The sequence below is a fragment of the Bos mutus genome, chromosome 27 (assembly GCF_027580195.1).
Source record: "Bos mutus isolate GX-2022 chromosome 27, NWIPB_WYAK_1.1, whole genome shotgun sequence".
NCBI classification, from domain to species: domain Eukaryota; kingdom Metazoa; phylum Chordata; class Mammalia; order Artiodactyla; family Bovidae; genus Bos; species Bos mutus.
In genome coordinates this window covers 38406730-38431738 of record NC_091643.1, presented here as the reverse complement: position 1 = coordinate 38431738, position 25009 = coordinate 38406730, and the positions used below count along the sequence as shown (strand labels likewise).

The 25009-nt window shown below is 41.5% G+C and overlaps 1 protein-coding gene across 1 annotated transcript in view; it reads left to right on the top strand.

Annotated features, from left to right (window-relative positions):
* Positions 1-25009, top strand: part of AGPAT5 (1-acylglycerol-3-phosphate O-acyltransferase 5) — a 47836-nt gene that overhangs the window by 16004 nt on the left and 6823 nt on the right. Inside the window, exons 3-6 of the mRNA XM_070364380.1 lie at positions 6308-6423; positions 9745-9834; positions 12600-12690; positions 22428-22589. Of these exons, the coding sequence (XP_070220481.1) occupies positions 6308-6423; positions 9745-9834; positions 12600-12690; positions 22428-22589 (459 nt within the window). The remainder of the gene's footprint in view (positions 1-6307; positions 6424-9744; positions 9835-12599; positions 12691-22427; positions 22590-25009) is intronic.

Below are 25009 nucleotides of genomic sequence, written 5' to 3'. Positions count from 1 at the left end.
TACTGTTTTGGAAAAATAGGACTGTGAAAGCTATGAATTTTCCTTGTCCCTCTGCTGGGTGTATATAAGCTATTTTCTTTCCTTTTTTCTCTTTCTTTGACTATCTCTTTAAAGACTCATGTATTCTCCCTTTTTAAGTTTTGTTTTTGGAAGTGAAATTTGTGGATCATAATGTATGAACATTTTAGATTTTTTATTGTTAGGCTACAGAAAGGTTGTACCAATTTGTATTTATTCCTAAACACAGTATTATTTTCTGATGTCTGCAGTTCCTTTTGCTTCTTCAGATGTTTTGGTTTAGTTATAGCTTCCTTTTCTATCAGAAGAATCACAGAAGACTCTGGTCTCCAATATAGCAGTGTGTACTTTAAATTAGGTCAAGGTGCTTTAAAAAAAAAAAAATTAAAAAGCTTTTTATATTGAAATAATTGTAGATTTCTAAGGATTTGCAAAAATAGTACATAGACTCCCATGACTCCGTCACCAAGTTTCTCCCAAGGGTGGCATCTTATATAACTATGCTACAGAATCCAAACTAAGAAATTCAGGTACTTTTTAGTTCTCCAAATACTTCAGTCAAAAAGACATCCAACTTCATTATTTTTTCAAAGCTGTAACTGCTCTTGATGCACACTTCCTAAATTCCATTTTTGTTACTTTTAAAAATGTAGTAAGCAGAAGTTCAAGACTAAAAACAGACCGAAGAATGATTAACACCTGACTGGGAAATCACTGATGCCTGTGGCTGTCCTTTCTCTTCACCCTGTCAGCTGTGTTTCTTCACAGTTCCTTTCATCACTACCTATACCTTCGGAAAGGTTATGAAGGAGAGATGCCTCTTTCTCAACTTAGCTTATTAATAGTTACACTCAGTTTTCTAGGTCAAGAGTTGATGTTACAAAGTGAATAGGAATTTGATGTATTTGTATTTCCCTAATTTTATTAGCCTAACTGCTAAGACTATTTGACTTAATTACATTTGACTTTAGGAAAGCAACCAGCCCTGTGGTCAGAGTCTGTTTCTAACTCTGGTCTATAAAGCAGCCTGACTTCCTCCTTTATTTTCACGCTTTCTCCAGTCATATCGAGCTTTTTATTAGTGACACAGTCTTGCTATTCCGGTCCTGCTACTGATGGCCAATCTTTACCAAGGTTCCAACATCCAGATGAAAAGGATTTCTGGTTCTAGGACAGGGAGTGGCTCATTTAGCCCATTTTTCTTTATATTGAACCCCTGGTTAATTTCACTTAGAGCTAGCTTTCTATTTAAAAGGTCTCTCTTAAAATTCCTTAGGTTCCCTGCCAACTTGCCTTTTTCCAGGCTTCAATGGAAAGAGTGTTGTAGGGACAGAGCCGTGGGCCCAGCTCAAACCTGTAGAGTGAGGACTCTGAACATTTCCCGAGGCCGCTGCTGTCCTCCGTGTGCTCCCCACGCGCTGGCCTTTATGTCCCTCACTCCCGAGTGCGGACTTTGGGGACTGGAAGGGTATTGCGGGAAGTGTGAGGGCGGCAGTCAGCGCCGGCTGACGGGGAAAGCTGCGCGCCTCATGGCAAGAACCTGGGCCGTCCATGCCCTCCCCTGACCTGGATGCAGGCCCCGCTCCAGTCAGCCGTTAGGAGGGTTGCTTTTTGAGTCCTTTAAAAAATCCAGGGAATCTCCTGACAGTCCCATGGTTACGACGCTGTGCTTTTCACAGCTAGAGCTGGGGTTCAAGCCTTGGTTGGAGAGCTAAGATCCTATAAACCGGTGGTATGACCATAAATGAAAAACCTGTAGCTTAAGAACATAACTAGACAGAGATTTTAAATTACTTTAGAATTGCAGGCTTCAGTTAGAATACAGGCACGTAAAATTCTGCCTATATCTGAGGTTCTGCAGGCCCCTTGTTTATCCGGGGATGTGGGCCCTGGGCCTGCTATGTCTGGGTGCCCTTTATGAAACCCTTTTGAGACCCTGAAAACCACCATCAAGTAAACTGAAAATGTCAGAAGCAGAAAGAACATTTCAAAGACTGCTGTTGAGCTCAGACTTCACAGCTCATGCTCTCCAAGGCCTGCCGGAGTGCAGGAGGCTTTTCTTGGCCGGGCTGGGCGCTGAGCTGGCGTCTCAATCTGTCCCTCTGCTCCTTTGGTTTCACTTGCAGTGAGCCCTCGCCATCTCTGTCTTCTCTGTCACTGTTGACTGACTTTTCTCCAGAGTCAGCAGGACTGCGGTGGCCACTGTTCCTTTCCCTTCGCCTTCCTTAACTCTCTGCTTTGAACACTCTGGACCTTTTTAATCTTATGAAACATTCCCTTTCCTTGATCTGGGTGACATTTTCCTTAACTAACAGCATGAATGGTGAGTAGACTTTCATCGAAAGGCCTGGGCTGTGGAGTCAGACCCCAGTTCATATGCTGTTCTACAGCATGCTGTGTGTCTGGGGCCGATGACTTAGCCTTTCTGAGCCTTGTTGGTCAGGTGTGAGTCATGTCTACTGGTCAGGGCTTTTAGGCAGTTTCCATAACCTGGCTCTAATCTCGCAGAGAGCCTGGCTCAAGGGCAGCCAAGAGTAGGCGTGATGGTGTTGATGACGGCTAATCCCTAGGTCACGTTGCATCCGTGATAGGCGAGTACTTCATGTGCAGGGTCCCTTTCAGCCAACACTGTGCCCTCAAGAATTGGAAACTCTTGTTCCATAGTAGCACAGTTGAGAAGCGCCTCGCTTCTCTTGCTGCCTCTCCTCTGCCCTTCCCTCCTCTCTTCCAAGTTAATAATATAAACTGAGGCACTGCCTCAGCTGGATCACCATGGAAGAATTCTTACACAGCTGCATTTCTTGATCTCTTAATTAAGTTATTCATGCTGGAACACAAAATATTGAATAGTTATTAAGGTAATATCCCAGCCATCAGTAACTCAGCTGTAGTCTGCTGTCTTCTATCTGAAACCTAGTTGAGAATTTTTAAAAATTTAAAAAAAGATAATTGAGTTGAAAAAATTGGAGGCACCAAGCTTATGTGTTTTGACTACTTAAATGAAAGTCACACAGCCGTGTCTGACTCTTTGCGACCGCATGGTATGTATAGTCCATGAAATTCTCCAGTCCAGAATACTGGAGTGGGTAGCCTTTCCCTTCTCCAGGGGATCTTCCTGACCCAGGGTCTCCTGCATTGCAGGCGATTCTTTACCAACTGAGCTATCAGGGAAGCCCTTTGACTACTTATGTTAGTTCTTAAAATTTTTCACTAAATATTTCAAAAGTGTAAGGGCATAGCCCAGGAAAGTTCATTACAAACATAACATTTTGTAAACTTGAAACTTTCTCCTTCGAGTTATTGGAAGGTGTATCTAGGCCATAGTATAGCCATGTGTGTTTAATATAAAAATGCATTTTCAAATTCCTCCAAATTTAAAAAAATGGAAAAGATACCAAATGTTGTTTTTAGCCTGTACCAAAATTTGTTCCACAGTGTTCTGTAGCCTGGAAACAATACACTGAGTTCTCCATTTATTCTGAGTCTCTACTTTTACATTAGGTCTAGTTTTAACAAACTTGATTATTTAGTTTCTACGACATGGTTAGGAAGAAATGTGTTTATCAGTGCCTGTTTAATTGATTTGAATTAGAGGGGAGGTGGGTAAGGAGACGAGAAAAGTGATAATTGATGTTCAGTAGAGTAGGTGTTGCTGCCTGACAGACACACACGCTGGGGATCATTCGTTTACTGTAGGGGACGTCTTTGCTTCTCTCTAAAAGGGAGCTGTGACAAATTAGAGATGTTTTAGTTGTACCTCTGAAAGCATCAAGAAAGAGTTAAATGATGAATGATTTAAAAAAGGGAGATTTATACTAATTGACAAAACATTTTTCCAGAAGAATAATTTTTAATGTTTGAATCGGCTAAATCTTCTGTGGCATATTCTGTCCAGCGTGGTGCAGCGCGTAAAGGAGTCCACACAGCTAAGAGCTCATCCTCCTGCATTCCTCGGGAAAACTCCTTTTTGGTTGAAACTTGATCATAAGGATCCCTCTTGGCTTCCCCCTTTTTATACTTAGCATCTCCTCCTATTGGTTGTATCCTGTGCAAAATAGGGCTTTCCTGCCACCCATCAAGAAAGGGAATGCAAATGGGCATACACTCAAGGCCGGTTGACAGTTGCAAGTTACATAACAACAGGCTCTGTTGTGCATGTCTGTCCATAATTCAGTCTGTTACAATCAGATGTATTTGCTGCTGCTAAGTCGCTTCAGTCGTGTCCGACTCTGTACGACCCCATAGATGACAGCCCACTAGGCTCCTCCGTCCCTGGGATTCTCCAGGCAAGAACACTGGATGTATTTATGTATAAAATATTTATGAGCCCTTAATGGGCCCCTAGCTTTCTAAGGTTGCCTGAGGAAGCCCCTGCAGTTAGTTTGTATCCCTGTGTGCCCAGGGCGCATGTGCAGGAGTTGGAAAGGTCTCTCTGTGAGCTCTCTTGGTTGTGTCTGGGGTGGGCTTTAGTGATCAGCTTGCATCTTTTTTGGCTAGGCCACCCCTCATGGCTCATGTGTACCTTCCTGCCTGACAAAAACATGTTCCTCCAAGAATCTGTTCCTTTTGTTCTCATTCACCTGAGCCTGAATACACCTGTAATCCTGTGACTGAATCCTTTCATAGATTCTTTTTTTTTTTTTTTTGAGTTTTTGTCTTGGTCATTTATTAGAATGTACATAGATATCTAGATTGAACGGACTTAAACATGAATATGGTATCATCACTTAAACATGAATATTGTTATTTTGAGGTAGAGGAAATATCACTGACCTAGGAGTTAGCCTGTCTGTTATCTGACCCAGCTCTGGCACATGACAATGAGTATTTCAGTTTTGCTAAAGTATAAGGTGGATTGGGAGGTAAGACAAGAGGTAAATGAAGTAAGAAGCAAAAGAATAGGAAGCATCTGGCCTAGTGACGGCCACACATTCAGTGCACAGAAAATACCACTCAGTGAATAAAGCTAAGAAAAAATGCTTTATTTTATAAGCAGCAAACATTTATTTTTCACAGTCCTATAAGCAGGTTTATCCAAGATCAAGGCACCAGCAGATTTGGTGTCTCCTGAAGTCCACTTCCTGGATCTTAAATGCCAACTTTTCACTATGTCCTCACTTGGCAGAAGGGGCAGAGTATCTCTCTGGACCCTCTTACTGCTGCTGCTGCTGCTAAGTCGCTTCAGTTGTGTCCGACTCTGTGCAACCCCATAGACGGCAGCCCACCAGGCTCCCCCGTCCCTGGGATTCTCCAGGCAAGAACACTGGAGTGGGTTGCCATTTCCTTCTCCAACCTTTCATAGATTCTTATCGATGTTTTTTCAAGTATGCCTATCTTCCAACTCATCTGTAGGTCCTAGAACAGTCTCCCTCACATTTCATTTTTATCATTTTTATTCTTATGAAGAAATAGAGTAGTTTGCAGACATTTATTTTCAAATCAGCTTTCTCTGGTCTTCAAGACTCTACTGTTTGCTGTCTTAACTTCATTTTCTCGTAATCTCTTTAAACCATCTCCTCTGTTTGGCATCTTCTGTACCCTTTGCTGGTCCCTGTTTCTTTGCTTTGGGAAGGAAGGGCTAGTTCCTCTGTTCAGAATTTGTTCTGCTGGAAAGATCAATTAACAGCGTATCTCTTCCTACAAGTTTTTTGGGTTTGGTGTTATCAGCTCACTGGTGGTTTTCTTTTTTTTTAACTGGTGCTTTCTTTTTGTTGTTTTTTTGACCTTTTAGTAATAACATATCTACATAATTAGAGTTTTTAGCAGCTTGGCTACATGTCCTTTGATATGTAAAGAATACACATTTGCCCAACATAGTTGTAAACTTTGAGACATCTTTGTTTGAATTCTGTTATAGCCTATGATTGTGTCCTGAAAGTCATTGGTAAAGATAAAATGTCCTTGCCTTTTGTTGAGCATATTAGTATGTATGGAATATTTTCTTGAACGTGACAGTTTGATTTAGCCAATCTCTGCCTATCATTTCATGTTTTCTAGACTTTTAAGAATTAGAGAAGCTTGTTGTATTCTTTGTTCCCGCATCATTTGTACTACTTTGATGGTTTATGGCTTTTGCATTATATCCCTGGAATAAGAAGCTTTTAAGAAATGTAAAAACAAACCTGAAAAAATCCACAGAATTTGTATTTTTCAAATGTCTGGGATTGATTTAAAGAAATTAAAAAATTCTACTAGTAATATTTTCAAAGCACGTCTTCGCAACAGTCTTGTGAAGAGGCTCTGTTTCTGTGGCGGGGATCATTAGGACTGACGGGTTCTGTCTTTGCAGTTGACTGGATCATCGCCGACATTCTGGCCGTCAGGCAGAGTGCCCTCGGACATGTGCGCTATGTGCTGAAAGATGGGCTCAAGTGGCTCCCGCTGTATGGCTGTTATTTTTCTCAGGTAACTTTTTTCCATGCTTCTTTCTTTCTATATGTATGAATGTTTAAGTTTTTTGGGTTTATTTTTAATGGGTTTACCAGTTCATTCTAAATTAATGTGGTTTTATTTGGCATTTTTAATGGTGTGATGGTGTGTATATATATATATATGTCTGATTACCCAAATTGTTAAATAAACAATGCAAATGTACAAAAATCATATAAAAATTTTTAAGATAAAAAATGTGATGGACCCTTAATAAATTAAAAAGTAATTATCTGTAGGATATAAAAAAATAGTGAGCTATATATGTAAAGTACCTAGCATGAATGTCAGGTACATAATAAATATTCAGTATATGTTATTTTATAAAAGCCCTTTAAAATCACATCATACTCATCAGGTCACGAAACTATACAACAGGTTCTTTAATATTCAGAAGGGGATTACTAGCATTTTTCTATGCCTTTTCTGAATAAATTATGGTTATGCAATTTTCTGGGGGCTTCTCCAGTGGCTCAGCAGTGGAGAATTCGCCTGCAGTGCAGGAGACACAGGAGACATGAGTTCGATCCCTGGGTCGGGAAGATCCCCTGGAGGAGGCTCTGGAAACCCACCCCAGTTTTTCTTGTCTGGAGAGTCCCATGGACAGCGGAGCCTGGCGGGCTACAGTCCATGGGTGGCAAAGAGTCAGACATGACTGAGTGACTAATACAGATACACTTGGAATTCTCTAAATATTAAGAATGAAATTTGTATAGAAGACATGCTTGATAATAAGACTTATAATAATACTCGATTAAAGAAGAGAGGCTAAAGTTATGCTAAGCCCTGAAAAGACAGATATCTGGAGGTCACCCCTTGGACAGTCCATGCTGCCCACAAGTCCCGTGATCAGAGTTCCTGTGGTGTTGGAGGTTAGTCTTGACTGTCCATTTCCTCTTTCTTTTTCTTATTTCCTTCTAAAGGAAAATAAAATCCAAATATATTTTAATGAAAAGTATTTTAAACTATTTTGTTCATGTATAAAGGGGAATAAATTAAAAAGTAGTGCACTTTGTGTTACCACTCAGTTGTGTCCGACTCTGCAACCCCATGGACTGTAGCCTACCAGGCTCCTCTGTCCGTGGGATTCTCCAGGCAAGAATACTGGAGTAGGTTGCATAACTTTATGCCAGGAAGTAAGATTTTCTTTTAAGTGGACTTGTTTTTTACAGTCTGTATGAAGCAGAAATAATGCTGTTCAAAAATAGTTACTTACAAGCAAAATGTGAGGAAACAGTCAAGTTTTTTATGTATTTTATATGTGGTGATGTTGTATTTTAAATGTTTTGTTGTTGTTCAGTCTCTCAGTCATGTCTGACTCTTTGCAGCCCCATGGACTGCAGTACACCAGGCTTCCCCCCCTCACAATCTCCTAGAGTTTGCCAAGTTCATGTCCATTGAATCGGTGATGCCATCCAACCATTTCATCCTCTGTCACCCTCTTTAGTTTTAATATATAGATATTCAGAAAATTAAATGTTTCTAAACCACCAGCTTGTGAACATTGACAGGTGTAGTTTACCTTGGAAATTCAGAACAGAATCCTCTCTGCTCCCTTGTCCCAACAAACGCAGATGTTTTGGGAACCTTACTGTTGTGTTTGAAAAAAAAAAAAATCGAAAAGGCACTAGAGAGCTTTTGCTCATTTAAGCCTTGTGAGTGTAACTAGAATATGTGTGGCAGCTGTGACTGACCTGAGCTCTCTACACTTTCTTCTACTCTGCTTTCAATTCTGGCCATCTTTATTGTAATACGTATCCATTCTCTTATATTACACTCGTATACGTATTTTGCTTCATCACTAATCAGGGAGTTCCTAAGGGAAAGATAGCTGGTCTTCACTTCTGTAGCTTCCATATACCTGGGAAAGAACTCAGATTTTTTTTTTTTAAATGAAAATTGAGTTTAATAAGCACATTAAGTGATTAGTAGGAAATAGTGTGTGAAGAAGAGACATAATGTCATTGAAAGCTTGGGGAAGTTTCACATTGCAGTATATGTTTCCTGTGGCTCTAATTCTAAAGAATTTGTGAAGAATGACTTTATCCTCATGGGTCCTCTCAGTTTGGGTAAGTAGTACCCAAACTACTACTTACTTACTTGGGTAAGTACCTGCACTCTTAGAGCACTTGGAGTTTCTTTTCTGTACTCAGGCAAGTCAGCCGATGTGTGAAGGAACCACATCCAGAATCTAAGGCCACCCTTCCCCTCCTCTATATCCTGTCCCCTCCTTGCTTCTCTTTATTTCCTTTTACTCATATTCTTAAGACAAAATCAAATTCAGCCAGTCTGTTAATTTTACAGATGAGTTCGAGTTAGCATAGAGGAAGACAAAAAAAAGACCGACCTAATGCAAAGTTTCAGTGACGTGCACATGTGAGGTTTAATTGAGGTTATCTTAAATTTTATGAGGACCTCCCTGGTGGCTCAGCGGTAAAGGATCCGCCTGTCAGTTTAGGAGACTTGGGTTCTATCCCTGGGTCGAGAAGATCCTTTGGAGAAGGAAATGGCAATCCACACCAGTATTCTTGCCTGAGAAGCTCTATGAACAGAGGAGCCTGACAGGTTACAGTCCATGGGGGTCACAAAGAGCTGGACACAACTGAGTGACTGAACAACAATTTTTATGATGGTGTTTGTATTAGCCTGCCTGGGCTCCCATAATAAAATACCACACTATGACTTAAACTACAACAGAGGTTTATTTGCTGCCAGTCTGGAGGCTGGAAGTTCAAGATTAAAGTGTCAACAGAGTTGGTTTCTCTTGAGGCTTTGGTTTGCGGGTGACTGTCTTTTCCCTGTGTCTGTCCTTTACTTAACTTTGTGTCCTAATCTCTTCTTACAAGGCACCATTCCTATTGGATCAGGCCCCACTCTTATGACCTCATTTAACCTTAATTATTTTCCTAAAAACCCCATTTCCAAATATAGTCACATTTAGGGGTTAGGGCTTCAACATAAGAAGCAGTGGAGTAACTGAAAGCTAAGATCCATCTGATTGAATTTTTGATTTGGAAAAAGAAAAAAGTAAGAGAGCATTCTTAATTGCCAGCAGAAGTAAATGTTTGTGTAGTTTCCTATGATAAGCCACACCCGGTTTTATTTGAATTGTATTAGATTCAGCTAATGTTATTTAAAGGCTAACATTTAAATGTATTAAATATAACTTAATTCCTAAAATGTGATTTTATTCTTCATCCTTTGGAAATAAAGTTAACCCTTTTGATGACTGGTCATTGGACATTTTAGTAGTAAATATGTCTTTCCCCTCATTTTTTTTTTTTCTTAACATGGCAGCATGGCGGAATCTATGTTAAAAGAAGTGCCAAATTCAATGAAAATCAGATGAGGAAAAAGCTGCAGCGCTACATCAACGCAGGAACTCCGGTAAGATTATGCTCATTTTTATTTTTTTTCTTATCAACTCTCAATTTGTAATTTAAGGATTAAATTAGCATTTAAGAATTGTTTTGAAAATATATTATCCCATGTGTAATAAATAATTCAGAGTTTTTGAAGCAAAAAACCTTCTAAATATGGGTAAGCAGTTATTTTTGGCCGTCAGAAAGGTTGCTGCAGGTGATTTGATCCTTTCCGAGTGGTTGTCAATCTTGACCTTAAAGAGGACTAAGGAGAACATTTGGTGTCTTCAGTCTATAAATAGAAGCAGAACTGCCCTTGTAACCTTACACTTGAGCTACTTAGGAACTCCTCTGACTCCTCTTCTTCAGCCTCAGGTGGAGTTTTAGAAGGACTGTTTTCTGTCAGTATGAATTTGGATTTCTTGTATCTACTGAGTTATTTGAAAAGTCAGAAAAAGTATGAATATCTGCAAATGAAGAATCACTGCATGTAAACATTATTTTATGAAACCTTGTTGCCCACAGAAGAAGCCTCAGCATTCTCCTTGCAGAATGCTCATTGCTCCCCTGTGGCTCTCCACTCCCTCCGAGGACAGGGCTGCAGGGGAGCCATGCCTCCCTGAGCCTCGTTCCCCGGGGCCCTGCTTGGTTGTCTGTCCTGGTGCTCGGAAACGGAGGTTCAAGTTTTCCCCTTTTTTCCTTCCTCATCGCCTCTCCCCTCCTCCCCCCAGCTGCCCTCCCTTTCCACTTCCCTCTCTCTTCTCTCTGGCTCATGGTGCCTCCTTTCCCTGTGTGCTAGGTGATCTTTGTTTGCTCTTAATTGTATTTGGAAAAATTATTTGCAGAAATCAGCTCGAGCATAAGATGAAAGAGAACACTGGCGTTTGTTCTAGCCCGTCCCTGGAGGCGCCTCTCCCCTGGGCCCACCCGAGCCTAGTTCTGAGCTTGAGGCTACCTGGACCACCCAGGCCATGCAGTGAGACAAGACCTTCTGAGACCTGCGTGCCTACCTGGCTTGCTTTTACCCCAGGAGTGTGGCTCTTTTGGTGTTCCCTTCACTTCTGTTTCACTCTTACTGTTTCTAACAGAAGATCTGTGGCCTTAGATTTTTGTTCCCTCACTTTTTATATCTCTTAAATTCTTCTCTGGGCTTACTTCTGCTTTTCTGTGTTTGCTTTAGTTTTGGTCTTACATCTTGTCAGCTCTTAGATGCTCTTAGGATGATGTTACATCCAGCTTTCTAAATTGTTTTCAATAGGAAAGTCAGTGCAAAGAACCTACTGTGTGCTGTGCTTAGTCGCTCAGTTGTATCCGACTGTTTGCAACCCCATGGACTTCAACCTGCCAGGCTCCTCTGTCCTTGGGGATTCTTTAGGCAAGAATACTGGAGTGGGTTGCCATGCCCTCCTCCAGGGAATCTTCCCAACCCAGGGATTGAACCCAGGTTTCCTGCATTGCATGCAAACTCTTTACCAAGAGCCACCAGGAAAGCCCAAGAATACTGGAATGGTTAGCCTATCCCTTCTCCAGGGAATCTTCTCAACCCAGGAATTGAACCAGGGTCTCCTGCATTGCAGGTGGATTCTTTACCAGTTGAGCTATGAGGGGAGCCCTCAAATAATCTAGTCTTTCACTTTGGGCTCCCAGAGAGCATTTCTGTTTTTCAGGGGCAAGAGTCTAGTGTTTTGGTGGTCGTCGCAATGATACTGAGTGACGGGCTGCCAGGCTCATGAGGCAGCACTACAAGTGGCTATCACTTCAGGTCACTGCGGGGATGAGGCCACTTTCATGAAATCTGGGTGGTCGCTTCACTGTTTAATATTTAAGTGCTGTGAAACAGATACGTATTTCTCAGACTCTTTAGTAGGCTCTTTTGTTTCTGAAAGTTAATCACATAATTGGCAAGGTAGAATATATTTATAAAGTTAACTTCCATGTGACTTAATATTCCTCACTGAAATCAATGATTAATTGATTCAGCTCTTATTCACCAGTAGTAGTATCTGAGAAAGCTTTCCAGGCGGTGCTAGTGGTAAAGAACCTGCTTGCCAGTGCAGAAGACAGAAAAGACATGAGTTCAATCCCTGGGTCGATAAGACTCCCTGGAGTAGGAAATGGCAACCCACTCCAGTGTTCTTGCCTGGAGAATCCCATGGACAAAGGAGCCTGGAGGGCTATAATCCATGGGGTCACAAAGACTCAGACACAGCTTAGCATGCATGCACATTATTTGAGAGACTGTAGGATTTTTTCCCCCCAAATTACTAAGAAATATATCTTCTGAATAAACATTGCTATGGGAATCTTTTGAAATATGAATATCTATTACCTTTTATATTATGGAGATTTATATATTTATATATGGTTTCCATCAGATGAGGTGTACTTAGGGACCCTGATGTCTAAAATTTACACCTTTTCCAAAGTGATTTTGGAGAATCTTAGTTGGGGGAACCTCTTTCAATAATGAATTGAGGCTTTGTATGAGTCAGCATTTCATGGCAAGCTTTTAAATTAGTGAATATTAGCATGTAATTAGAAATGTTGTTAGATTATTAATGACATCTGAATAAATGTAGGACTGCATTTTTAATATATTCTATGCTATGTCATGACTTAATTGAATTTGTGCATTTTGGTTGTTCTGCTTGAAATAAAGGTCATAGGTAATAGAATTTTTTTTCACCACCATGGGAAATACTCTTAGGATTAACAGGGTTATCATTGGTAAGTTAACAGCAACAACAAAAACACTCACATAAAACAAACCAAATCTTTATGTTTTCACAGATGTATCTTGTGATTTTTCCAGAGGGAACAAGATATAATCCAGAACTAACAAAAGTAATTTCAGCTAGTCAAGCATTTGCTGCTCAAGAAGGTAAGTAAAAAATTAACTACATTTGAAACTATTATTTTTAAATGTGTCTAAGAGTAAATTTAAGTGCTTGCTGTATATGTATTCTGGTACCATAGATTCAGGTAGAATCTATCCAGGGACATGATTATTTAGATGGAACCTTTGTTTGCAGTGTGGCTTCTCTGTGGTGGACAGAGTTTCTGTTCTGTAGGTTGACAGACCTAGAATGGAATCCAGATTCTGACATCTGTTAGCCGTATGGGCACAAGCTGCCTGATGCTACTGAGCATCAATTGGCCTACCTCTTAAAAAACATATAGTCAGCCTGCCAGATCTGTGGATTCTGCATCTATGGATTCAGTCAACCACAGGCAGAAAATATTTTTAAAAATTTTTTTCAGAAAGTTCCAAAAAGCAAAACTTGAAATTGCCATGCGGGCAGCTATTTACGTAGCATTTGCATTGTATCAGTTATTATAAGTGGTCTAGAATTGATTTAAAGCATATGGAAGTTGTACATAGGTTATATGCAAGCACTCGGCCATATTTACATAAGGGCCTTGAGCATCTGGGGATTTTGGTATCCAGGGAGTAGATGGGGGTGGGGTGGTCTTAGAAGCAGTCCCCTGGGGATACCGGGGTGAGGGGGGGGTATGCTTGTTCCCATAAGTTCAGTTCAGTCGCTCAGTCGTGTCTGACTCCTTGCGACCCCATGAACTACAGCATGCCAGGCCTCCCTGTCCATCACGAGCTCCTGGAATTCACCCAAACTCATGTCCATCGAGTCAGTGATGCCATCCAGCCATCTCATCCTCTGTCGTCCCCTTCTCCTCCTGCCCCCAATCCCTCCCAGCATCAGAGTCTTTCCCAATGAGTCAACTCTTCGCATGAGGTGGGCCAAAGTACTGGAGTTTCAGCTTTAGCATCAGTCCTTCCAAAGAACACCCAAGACTGATCTCCTTTAGAATGGACTGGTTGGATCTCCTTGCAGTCCAAGGGACTCTCAAGAGTCTTCTCCAACACCACAGTTCAAAAGCATCAATTCTTCGGCCCTCAGCTTTCTTCACAGTCCAACTTTCACATCCATACATGACCACTGGAAAAACCATAGCCTTGACTAGACGGACCTTTGTTAACAAAGTAACGTCTCTGCTTTTGAATATGCTATCTAGGTTGGTCATAACTTTCCTCCCAAGGAGTAAGTGTCTTTTAATTTCATGGCTGCAATCACCATCTGCAGTGATTTTGGAGCCCCCCAAAATAAAGTCTGACACTGTTTCCCCATCTATTTCCCATGAAGTGATGGGACCAGATGCCATGATCTTAGTTTTCTGAATGTTGGGTATACCTAAATCTGTGTAAGGATTAAAGATATGTGAAGCTCCTAATGGAGAATATTACACAAAGTTAGTCTACAGTACTTAAAGCTATTGATGTCCCCAGTAACGAGGATGTTCTTAGCATCCATCTTTTAGAGATCTGGATAGCTGATACACTGGTAGGTGTACAGTTTAGCCAGGCGGGCTGTGTTCCCAGAGGTGTCTGGGAGGCTGGCTGGATCACGTGCGTTCTGTCTGAGCAGGTGCGTTGTTGCAGCACTGGCCGGGGCCTCTGCGGTGCTTCTGAGGATCTGCTGTGTGTCTCTGCTCTGACCCCTATACAGTGAGCAGTTGAAATGAGCTGGTGCATCAGAGAAACAGAGTGTCTGCTTCTAGTTAATTCTGGTTAATCAATCATGCTTGGAGGTGGAATCCTTGTGGTGTTACTGAAGTTCTCTCCCGAGATTTCTGTCACACTCGTCTCCTTTCCTCCTGCCTTTCTGGCACTTCCCACTTAATCTCCTCTCTGTCCTCTTCTGCTTCATCCTTTCCTGTTTCCTGTCGAGTCTTTTTCATTTATTTTGCTTTCTGTGTTTTTCACAGTGGCCTTCCTCTAAATCCATAGCTGTCACCACCATTTATTTGACTGCTGATGCCTCACAAAAAACTCTCTCTCACCCACACGTCTCTGCCTGACTCTTGACTTTCCTGTACAGCTGCCCAGTAGAGAGTTTAACTTGCCTGGCTCAAAGGCATGACCCATACTGGCTGTGTCAAATGCAGTGCTTCTCTTCCCACACGCACCCTGTCAGCTGGGCCTCTCTCTGCAAGGTTCTCTCAGCTTTTCTTTATGTTGTATATCAAGTATCCTTCTTGAACCAGTGTTTAGTCTTAGATGAACATTAGCTTTGGGCTACATTCTCAGGCGTATATTATTCATATAACCTTCGACAAGTTGCTTTATTTTTTGGTCTGTTTTCTTATTTGTATCAGCAATTATCTTCATAGGGCTTTTGTGAGGTTCAGTGACATAATGTTTATAGAAAGTCTGATATCAGATCAGATCAGATCAGATCAGTCGCTCAGTCGTGTCCGACTCTTTGCGACCCCATGAACTGCAGCACGCCAGGCCTCCCTGTCCATCACCAACTCCTGGAGTTCACCCAGACTCACGTCCATCGAGTCAGTGATGCCATCCAGCCATCTCATCCTCTGTCATCCCCTTCTCCTCCTGCCCCCAATCCCTCCCAGCATCAGAGTCTTTTCCAACGAGTCAACTCTTCGCAGAGGTGGCCAACGTACCGGAGTTTCAGCTTTAGCATCATTCCTTCCAAAGAAATGCCAGGGCTGATCTCCTTCAGAATGGACTGGTTGGATCTCCTTGCAGTCCAAGGGACTCTCAAGAGTCTTCTCCAACACCACAGTTCAAAAGCACCAATTCTTCGGCGCTCAACCTTCTTCACAGTCCAACTCTCACATCCATACGTGACCACAGGAAAAACCATAGCCTTGACTAGACAAACCTTTGTTGGCAAAGTAATGTCTCTGCTTTTGAATATGCTATCTAGGTTGGTCATAACTTTCCTTCCAAGGAGTAAGCGTCTTTTAATTTCATGGCTGCAGTCACCATCTGTAGTGATTTTGGAGCCCAGAAAAATAAAGTCTGCCACTGTTTCCACTGTTTGCCCATCTATTTCCCATGAAGTGATGGGACCAGATGCCATGATCTTTGTTTTCTGAATGTTGAGCTTTAAGCCAACTTTTTCACTCTCCTCTTTCACTTTCATCAAGAGGCTTTTGAGTTTCTCTTCACTTTCTGCCATAAGGGTGGTATCATCTGCATATCTGAGGTTATTGATATTTGTCCTGGCAATCTTGATTCCAGTTTGTGTTTCTTCCAGTCCAGCGTTTCTCATGTTGTACTCTGCATATAAGTTAAATAAACAGGGTGACCATATACAGCCTTGACGAACTTCTTTTCCTATTTGGAACCAGTCTGTTGTTCCATGTCCAGTTCTAACTGTTGCTTCCTGACCTGCATACAGATTTCTCAAGAGGCAGATCAGGTGGTCTGGTATTCCCATCTCTTTCAGAATTTTCCACAGTTTATTGTGATCCACACAGTCAAAGGCTTTGGCATAGTCAATAAAGCAGAAATAGATGTTTTTCTGGAACTCTCTTGCTTTTTCTATGATCCAGTGGATGTTGGCAGTTTGATCTCTGGTTCCTCTGCCTTTTCTAAAACCATCTTGAACATCAGGAAGTTCACGGTTCATGTATTGCTGAAGCCTGGCTTGGAGAATTTTGAGCATTACTTTACTAGCGTATGTATAGTACATATACATACATTTACTGGGTCATTACTTCTAATTTAGAATGTGGAGATTTGCCACAGGTAAATCTGTTAATAATGGCAAAAAGCTATAGCTGATCCTAAGGGATAAAATAGAAAGACTAATTCCTTTAAGAAATACTTATTTTACAAAGCAGAGGAGTCCTTATACAGATAGTGGTAAGGACACATGTTTGTGATATATAAAGAGATGAGATGGGAGAAGCACAGACAGCAGTCCGTGGGAGTTGAAGGGAAAGAGAACCAGCTAACAGAGGGTGTCCATCGGAAAGGTAGAATTAAGACCGACACGTGTGGTGAAAGGAAGAGATTCTAGGTGTAAGAAATAATAATAGCAAAGACGTGGAGTTATGAGCAAAAAGTTTGATGTCTTCAAGCCCTTGGATGAGTGAGGAAGAGCTGTGTGAGTCCAGCCACCACAGAAGACTCTGAGTTCTGTCTGCGCGTGGTGGTCTGGACTTCACTCCAGAGTTGAAGGGAAGCCACTGAGCAGTAAGTATTCTTTTTAATTAGTTCATTGTGTTTTATCTAAGAAGTCACCGTCTTAATTCCCTTGTTCTAAAAGCATGTAGTAACTGAGACTACAAAAGTTTGCAGGGGATGGGGGAAAAGGGTTCCATGTGCAAGTGGGTTTAGAGATTGTTGCATTTATATCCTTTCCTTGGAGAGTTATTCACATTCGTATGTATTAGTCTCAGAAAAATTCTATTGTAAAAATGTCTTCTTTTGTTTAAGGAGCTGTTTACTAAATTTATATAAGAAAGAAAACAATGACCTAGAATTGTTACACAAAAGTTGGGGGTTTTATGGAGTACCTTCTTAGGATTTCAGAATATTGCAGCTCTCCTAAATTATTCCTTCTGTAACGATTCTACATTGCTGAGCCCTGACTGTAACAAAATATATATTTTACTCTTTGAAGCTTAAAAGAGTTTATAGGTGAACTTGTTTGAGACTCTTCATAAAGTCTCGAGTTATGAAGGCTAATAAACTATATAAATTTTCAGAAACTCTTATGTGTCATCTCATATCCACTTTAATTCTCTTTGGGAATTAGAATTTTATGTTAGATGAGATGAAAGAGAACAATAAACTTACTATTTGGGAATTTTTTTATTGTTCCTTTTCATGTGTCTTGTAAAATCTGGTGTATTTTATTGTGATTAAGGAATCAACTACGTCTTGGAACATGTGTTTTTAATGAGTTGATTTGAGTTGAACTTGGGAGAAGTTAACCTAGAGCGCTTTAAGTCCTCATAGACTACTGATTTCATTTTTTATTTCTAAATATGTCACACAGTCTGCTAAGGTGGTACAACTGGCTGTATAATGTCTTTCAGGAGTTTATGATTTAATAGGAGAGAAAACATGATTGTGTTTGTTATTCACTGATGTATAACACATTATCCCAAGCTGCAGCGACTTAAAACCACAAACGTTATTATTTACGTTATAAACTTAGTAGCTTATATATAACTACTAAGAGTTACTTATGTTTAAAAATCCAAGCTAATTTTATAATGCTAAGGCAAGTACTTGTAACTAATTCTTAAAATAGCATAATAATGATATATACTTGCATTTTAAATCTAATAATACCTTAGTCACCAGTAACTGACCATTACTGGTCTGTCATCTTTCTGTGAGTTACAGATCTTTCTCAGAAAAATGGATAATTTTTCTCATGGATACAGTTTTTAACTGCTGACTATTCTTTAAATCCTGTAACTGGGAAAATTCACTGTTTATTAAAAATATATTTTCTTATAACTCTAATGGTAATTGTTTTCCACCGCCCACAAAGGAAGTTGATTTGTGAACAGTATAGCTAGAAAGAGTGTTTCCTGTTTTCTTTCCTCTTAGCTCACAACTAAATGAGATTGCTTGAAAATAAAAACAAACGAACTCATTTTTCCAGCTGTTAAGCTAATTTTTCTTCCGGAAAATTGAAACTTAATAGCACTTCTTGTTAGTTTGTTTTATGTTTTGCTTCAAAACATTAATTTTACTCCTAAAGTACACCTTCATTTGAATCTGACTTAGTAAACAAATAGAAAAACAAACCCAAACCAGCCTTTTTCAATTTAGATTTTTAACATTTGACGCTTGTTTACATGTTGAGGTCATTACACCATATACCACTGATGTGGTGATGTCTGGTTAAGAGGTAGGGGTGGTGGGTGTGGGTGTGTCTGTCTGTTTAATAAATCCTAAATATTTCAAGGCCCTGGCTATTACTCTTTCCTAGAAGTATTTTCCTTCAAAAATGTATTAGTCACAAAATATATTTATTGATAATTAGAGTTGTTATTTAAGGTATGTCTGTATTAGAGTGTCATGAATTCTTATGTTGTTTTATTGGATTATAATTGCTTTACAAAGTTGCATTCGTTTCTGCTGTATAACAGTGTGAGCCATCCATCCCCTTCCTCTTGAGCCTCCCTGGACCCCTCAGCCCATTTGCCTGGGTCATCGCAGAGCCCTGAGCTAAGCTCCGTGTGCTTTGAGCAGATTCCCGCTAGCTATCTGTTTTGGACACGGCCGTGTGTGTACGTCAGTGCTTCTCTCTCAACTCATCCTGCCCTCTTCTTCCCCCTCTGTGTCTACAAGTTCCTTCTCTACGTCTGCATCTCTATTTCTGCCCTGCACATAGGTTCATCTGAACCATTTTCCTAGAATCCATGTATATGTGTTAATATACGATATTTGCTTTTCTCTTTCTGACTGACTTCACTCTGCATGACAATGAAGACTCTAGGTTCACATCTATATCTCTATAGATGACCCAGTGTTACTGTCTACTTCATGGATTGTTAGATTAATGATCTCTAAATTTGCTTTTTACCTGAAACTAAGTGTTAGTCATTCCTTTAAAAAAAGACTTATTCATATTTCCGAATAAATTAGTTCACCTTTGGTCATCTGTCCAAAGTGGACTTTCCCCCACTTTCTACCCTACAGGCCTCTATCTTGGCCTTTCTCCAGCATGCTCTTTTTCCTCAAGCTTTTACCAGTTCGTATGAGAAGGCAATGGCACCCCACTCCAGTACTCTTGCCTGGAAAATCCCATGGACGGAGGAGCCTGGTAGGCTGAAGTCCATGGGGTCGCTAAGAGTCGGACACGACTGAGCAACTTCACTTTCACTTTTCACTTTCATGCATTGGAGAAGGAAATGGCACCCTACTCCAGTACTCTTGCCTGGAGAATCCCATGGATGGAGGAGCCTGGTAGGCTGCAGTCCATGGGGTCGCACAGAGTCAGACACGACTGAAGTGACTTAGCAGTAGCAGTAGCACCATAAGTAAGTGAAAAAAATCTTTAAGTGTGAGTAATCTTTTTATGTTGGGCTGCCCAGTTGGCACAGTGATAAAGAATCCATCTGCCTATGCAGGAGATGCAGGTTCAATCCCTGGGTCAGGAAGATGCCTGGGGAAAGAAATGGCAACATGACCTAGTGACTACACACACACACACACACACACACACACACTCATCTCACTTGACTCCCACAAATTAAGTACAAATCCTCAGAATGCGTGTGTGTGTGCTCAGTCACTCACTCAGTCATGTCCAACTCTTTGCAACCCTGTGGAATGTAGCCTGCCGGGCTCCTCTGTCCATGGGATTTCCCAGGCTGGAGTGGGTAGCCATTTTCTTCTCCAAGGAATCTTCCCAACCCAGGGATCGAACTTCTGTGTCCTACTTGACAGGAAGATTCCTTACCACTCAGCCTGGGAAGCCCTGTGTATGTCTGTATGTATATATGGCAATATATACACATACATATATATTGTAAAATTTCCTACTTGGATCAATAAAGATTTTCCATTCAGTGGTATTTATTTAACAACAAAATTTCAGTTATATGAAGCATCACCATGTTGGCCCTCAGGGAGAAGTTTGGTCTAGGGTAAGCTAGAATATTGTTAGTGCCAGCTAGAAGTCAGGAGGTCTGGAGGTGGAAGCAAGGCAAAGCAGATACTAAAACAGATTAGATGTTGACCAGGAAGAATTAATTTAATTAGCTAACATTTTTCTGTTCCAGGCTCAGGGGTTTTCTGAGTTCCCTAGAGGCAGTGTGGTGGGCTCAAGCTCAAGTAGTTAATTACGAATGCCTATTGTTTGACTCTGTACTGAAATTCTAACTGGTCTCTATAGTGTTATTATGAAGTTAGTTTTATAATAATGATCCGAGATTTGGGGATAGTGGAGTGGCCCTATACCTTCCACAGTGAGAACATTCTGTCTTCACTTTCTTCACTTACTAGTGATGGGTGTTTCTTATTCATCTGCCAGTCAATTTTCCCAAACTTTTATTATAACTCATTTTTAGGGAAGTATTACTTTTCTGTCTTCTTACCTTCTTACTGACTTACTTAGATTCTAATAATTAATTGCCCCAGGGTGATACTGTGGAACTGTGGACTTCATAAAGTTGGGTGAATTCCAAGAGCAGAGAAGGAAGTATTAACTAATTTAATTGACAAATGTTTCCCAGCCTGGTATACTGTTCAGGTTTTTGTTATAAGTTTGTGAATAAATTAAACTTTCTGCCCCAGGGACTCAAGTCAGATATGTGGTTGTGGGAATCTTTTTCTTTCCCACACCACTCTGCATTTTAAAAATTCTTCTGCAGGAAGATCCCAACATGCTATAGCTGTTCTTTCTTATGTAGCTAATTTTCCCTGGAGAGAAGCAGTAGAAAATCCAAATTGAGTTTTTTTTTTTAATGGTTTGTTTTCCTGTCACTTTTTCAGAGAGCTACACTTTTCTGTTAAATTGTCAATAAATATTCTAAACCAGGAAGTGAGGGGGTGGCGGCAGTGGCGGGGAGTAGGAAATAGGAAGTTCAGTTTAGTTCAGTTGCTCAGTTGTGTCCGACTCTTCGAGCCGCCATGGACCGCAGCACACCAGCCTTCCCTGTCATTCACCAACTCCTAGGAAATAGGAAGGGAAAGGAGCAAATTCTTAACACTCACGGGAGCACTAATGAGCATGTTGCATTAGTCTACCATTTATATGATAGTATTTTCTCACTTGAGGCTTTTAAAAGTGTGTGTGTGTGTGTGTAAATAATTGTACTTTCATACCAAGACTTGTGTGCATTATTCATATGCAATTTACATGGGTGTCCACAGCTGCATTACTCATAATAGCCAAAGGGTGAAAACAACTCAGACATACGTCAGTGGATTAGCACAGTCTGGTATATCCATGCAATAGAACATTATTCAGCCATAACAAGTAATAAAGTACTGATGTACACGCCAGACACAACAATCCACATGCTTTGATCTCGTTTATATGATTTGTCCATAATTGGGAAATTCATAGAGACTGAAAGTAGCTTTGTGGTAATGGGGAGTGGAGTGGAAGAAGAGGGTGTCTTCCTGGCCGTGTCTGCCAGGGTGAAAGGTCTTTGGAGTAATGAAAATGGTCTGGAGTTTGATAGTGGTGATGGTTGTATAGTCCTTTGAATAAACTAAAATCAACAGAGTTGTGTACTTTACAGTGGTGAATTTTATGGTCTGTGGAGTAGATTTCAGATTTTTTTAAAAAGTTTACTGAGAAACTAGATTCTTTAGTTACCCTAAAATATCAAGTCAGTATTTCACATTTTGTATGGATCACAGCAGCTCTCAGTTCAAGTGTTGCACGCAGTGGGGGTTGTTTGGGGAGTTGCACTTCATCTCTATTTGAGTAGACATAGAACTAGGAATCCTGGACTTGGAGTCAGGAATTAGGAATTTTACCCCTGAATCTTGAGTGACCACGGGCAAGGTGCTGCCACTTTCATTCTGTCCTCAGAAAGGAGGATTGTATGTTTGCTCTTGTCTGAGTTTTCCAAATTGGAGGGTTTCTGAGAGGCATAAGCCTTTTGAGGGCAGGTTTTCCAACAGTGTCCTGCACGGTCTTGTACATGTGGGTGTGTGGTAAGTGCATTAAATGAATGTTGGTTTAAGCTGAGAAAGGCACATGAAAGTGCGGTCTCAACTTTCCTATAAAATCAGTTTAGAAGTTACAGTCTGTTGCCAAGGGGTTTTGTAACTAATACACGGTCATGGTGACTCAACGTCTCTTCTAGGCCTTCCAGTATTAAAACATGTGCTGACACCAAGAATAAAGGCAACTCACGTTGCTTTTGATTCTATGAAGGATTATTTGGATGCCGTTTATGATGTTACAGTGGCTTTTGAAGGGTCTGTGGATGATAAAGGGCAGCGGAAGGAAGCACCATCCATGGCTGGTAAGTTTGTTTTCCAGTAAGTCATATATGTTAATGAATGTGGGGTATATTTTTTTAAAGGGTAAGTGTGTTCTATTATGTTACATTGATATATTTCAAAATGTGTACCCTTGATGTATTTTTTATTAATCTGTAATGGCAGTAATTTCGTTAGCTCTGCTTGGTTGTCCAATTAGCCCTTTGGATTTTCCCGGTATCATTAACTCGGCCTCTTTCTGCCTAAGGTTCACACATAGAAATGGAAAAGCTCCATAAAGCAGAGGAAGGAGAGACCAGGGAAAATGCTAAGCTAGCAACACTGAGTTGTGCCCTTGGTCAATATTCTCTTTATGTGTGTTTTTCATGCAACATTTGTGAACTCTAGTATCACAGATAAGAAGAAGGACCATCACGCATGACTTTTTCTTTTTTCAACCATGGACTCAAGTATTAAGAACTTCTGGGCCATGATTTTAAGTGGGCAGCATGTTTTAGTTCAATATAAGCGCACTTTTGACTGTTGGAGACCTCTGGATGTGGGGCTGGGCAGCAGGAAGCATGTGGAGTTTTTCATCCACTTTTCAAGGTATATTGGCCTAGTATTTCCCCTCGGCAGCTCTGGATATGGAACCGGCTTGTCTAGCGCGTCTCAGCAGGATCTCTTGAAGGCGAATGTTCGGAAGGGAGAGTGACTCCCAGAGGAAGGAGGGGAAAGAGGACAGGGGGGTGAGCAGAATGAGGCTGAATGGTGGAAAGCGGCTGGCGGAGGAGGAAGAGCACCCGGAGGGGCCCCATCTACAGACTGACCGCTCTCCTGATTCACTGTCACCGCAGAGCAAAGTGGGAGCTGCAGAGAAAGTGTGCGGGCTTGTCTCTACCAAAACCCGTCCACCTGCTCTCCCCCCCACCGGTACCCCTTATCTTCTATTGCTTGTCTATTGTAGGTACAAATTTAATTTACAAACAAAAGGCAACGTATAATACTTTTTACTCTTTTCGAAGCATTGAAAGAGTCCTTGACCGAGTTTTACATTTGAAGACGGACATACATGTAGTTATTCAACAGTACTGCCATGAGTTTATCAAGCATTCTTTAGAAAACAAGGCTAAACATATTTTTTTGTTTATGGAAACCAGATGTAATTCCCATAATAACCTTTTTAGAAGGCTGCTTTTATTGAGTCAAGGTCCCATGGTAAGAACCCGTGGGCCAGGCAGCGTCCCCAGGGTCCCCAGGGTGCTGCTGACCGGGGCCTCGGTGCCCAGCCCCAAGCTCCTTCACGTCGTCGCCACCTGCTCGGGGCCCTTGGGGCTGCTGGTTTCCTGCCTGTCACAGAGACCCTCCCGCTCCGCCTGTGGTGGCTTCTGAGACGAGGGGCGGTGTGTAGGCCGGGCCACCTTCCTGCCGTCACCCTCATCCGAGCTGTGACCTTGTCCCTGACGAAGGTGCCCCTTTGTAGCTCACAGAGCTTTTGCACTCCCAGGGCACAGCATGTATAGAAGGCAGTGCTTGGTGTTGGTGACTCCGTCTCCTCACAGTTAGGCCAGAAGTGCCTTTTGGGGGCACACATCTTAGGGCTGGGTTTCCCAGGCGAGGCCTTTCCTCTTACTGCTCCACTTGTTCAGCACCTTAGCTGGCTTTGGGTCGTCTGGACACAGGGCCTCTAGTTTTGAAAAGGTTGGCTTTTCTCTTACATTCAGAAGCCACATACAAAAAAATTATTTCAGTCAATTAAGAATAAATATTTCTTCAAGCAAAAGCACACCAGAGTAAAACTAGAAGACTGAAGACAAGGGGACTGCAGGAAGAAAAAAGCTAATTTCCTTAATGTACAAAGTAAAGGGTAAGAACAGCCAGTTCACAGAAAAAAATGTTCATAATAAGAAAAAGTCAAAAACCATTTTTTGCTATCAAACTGGCAGAAACCCCAAATAACAGGTTAGATCCCATGCCTGTGGGTGAGTAAAGTGTCCTAGGGACTTTTGCACTTTGTTGGTAGGAGTGCAGCCATTTTTTCCATAAAGTTGCCGGATGGTTTATTGATGTGCCATGGGCCAGTGTGGCTCCCAGCCCTGCAGGGGAATGCTTCCATCCGAGTTCCCTGGGGTGCCTCAGCCTGGCTGCTCACAGGCTGTCCTGAGCGGGGGTGGGGCTGTGTGCCCGTGACCCTGGGGGGATGACCCTGCCACGACCCTCCTGGTGACCGGCGTCTGGCAGCCGGGGCCTCCCAGCAGAGTGGCAGGCGGCAGGCAGTGAGCCGTGTCCTCCCCATTTCATGGTCCGTTCCGCTCAGGGCCCATCAGGGGGTCCTCCTGCCCTTCGCCTGCTCTTTCCAACAGTGTCCAAGTGCTTCTGTGGACAGAGTCCATTGGGCAGAGGTGAGACACGGCCATTCGAATGTGATTGATTTATAACTCCCGTTTCTAAAATGAGTGTTACA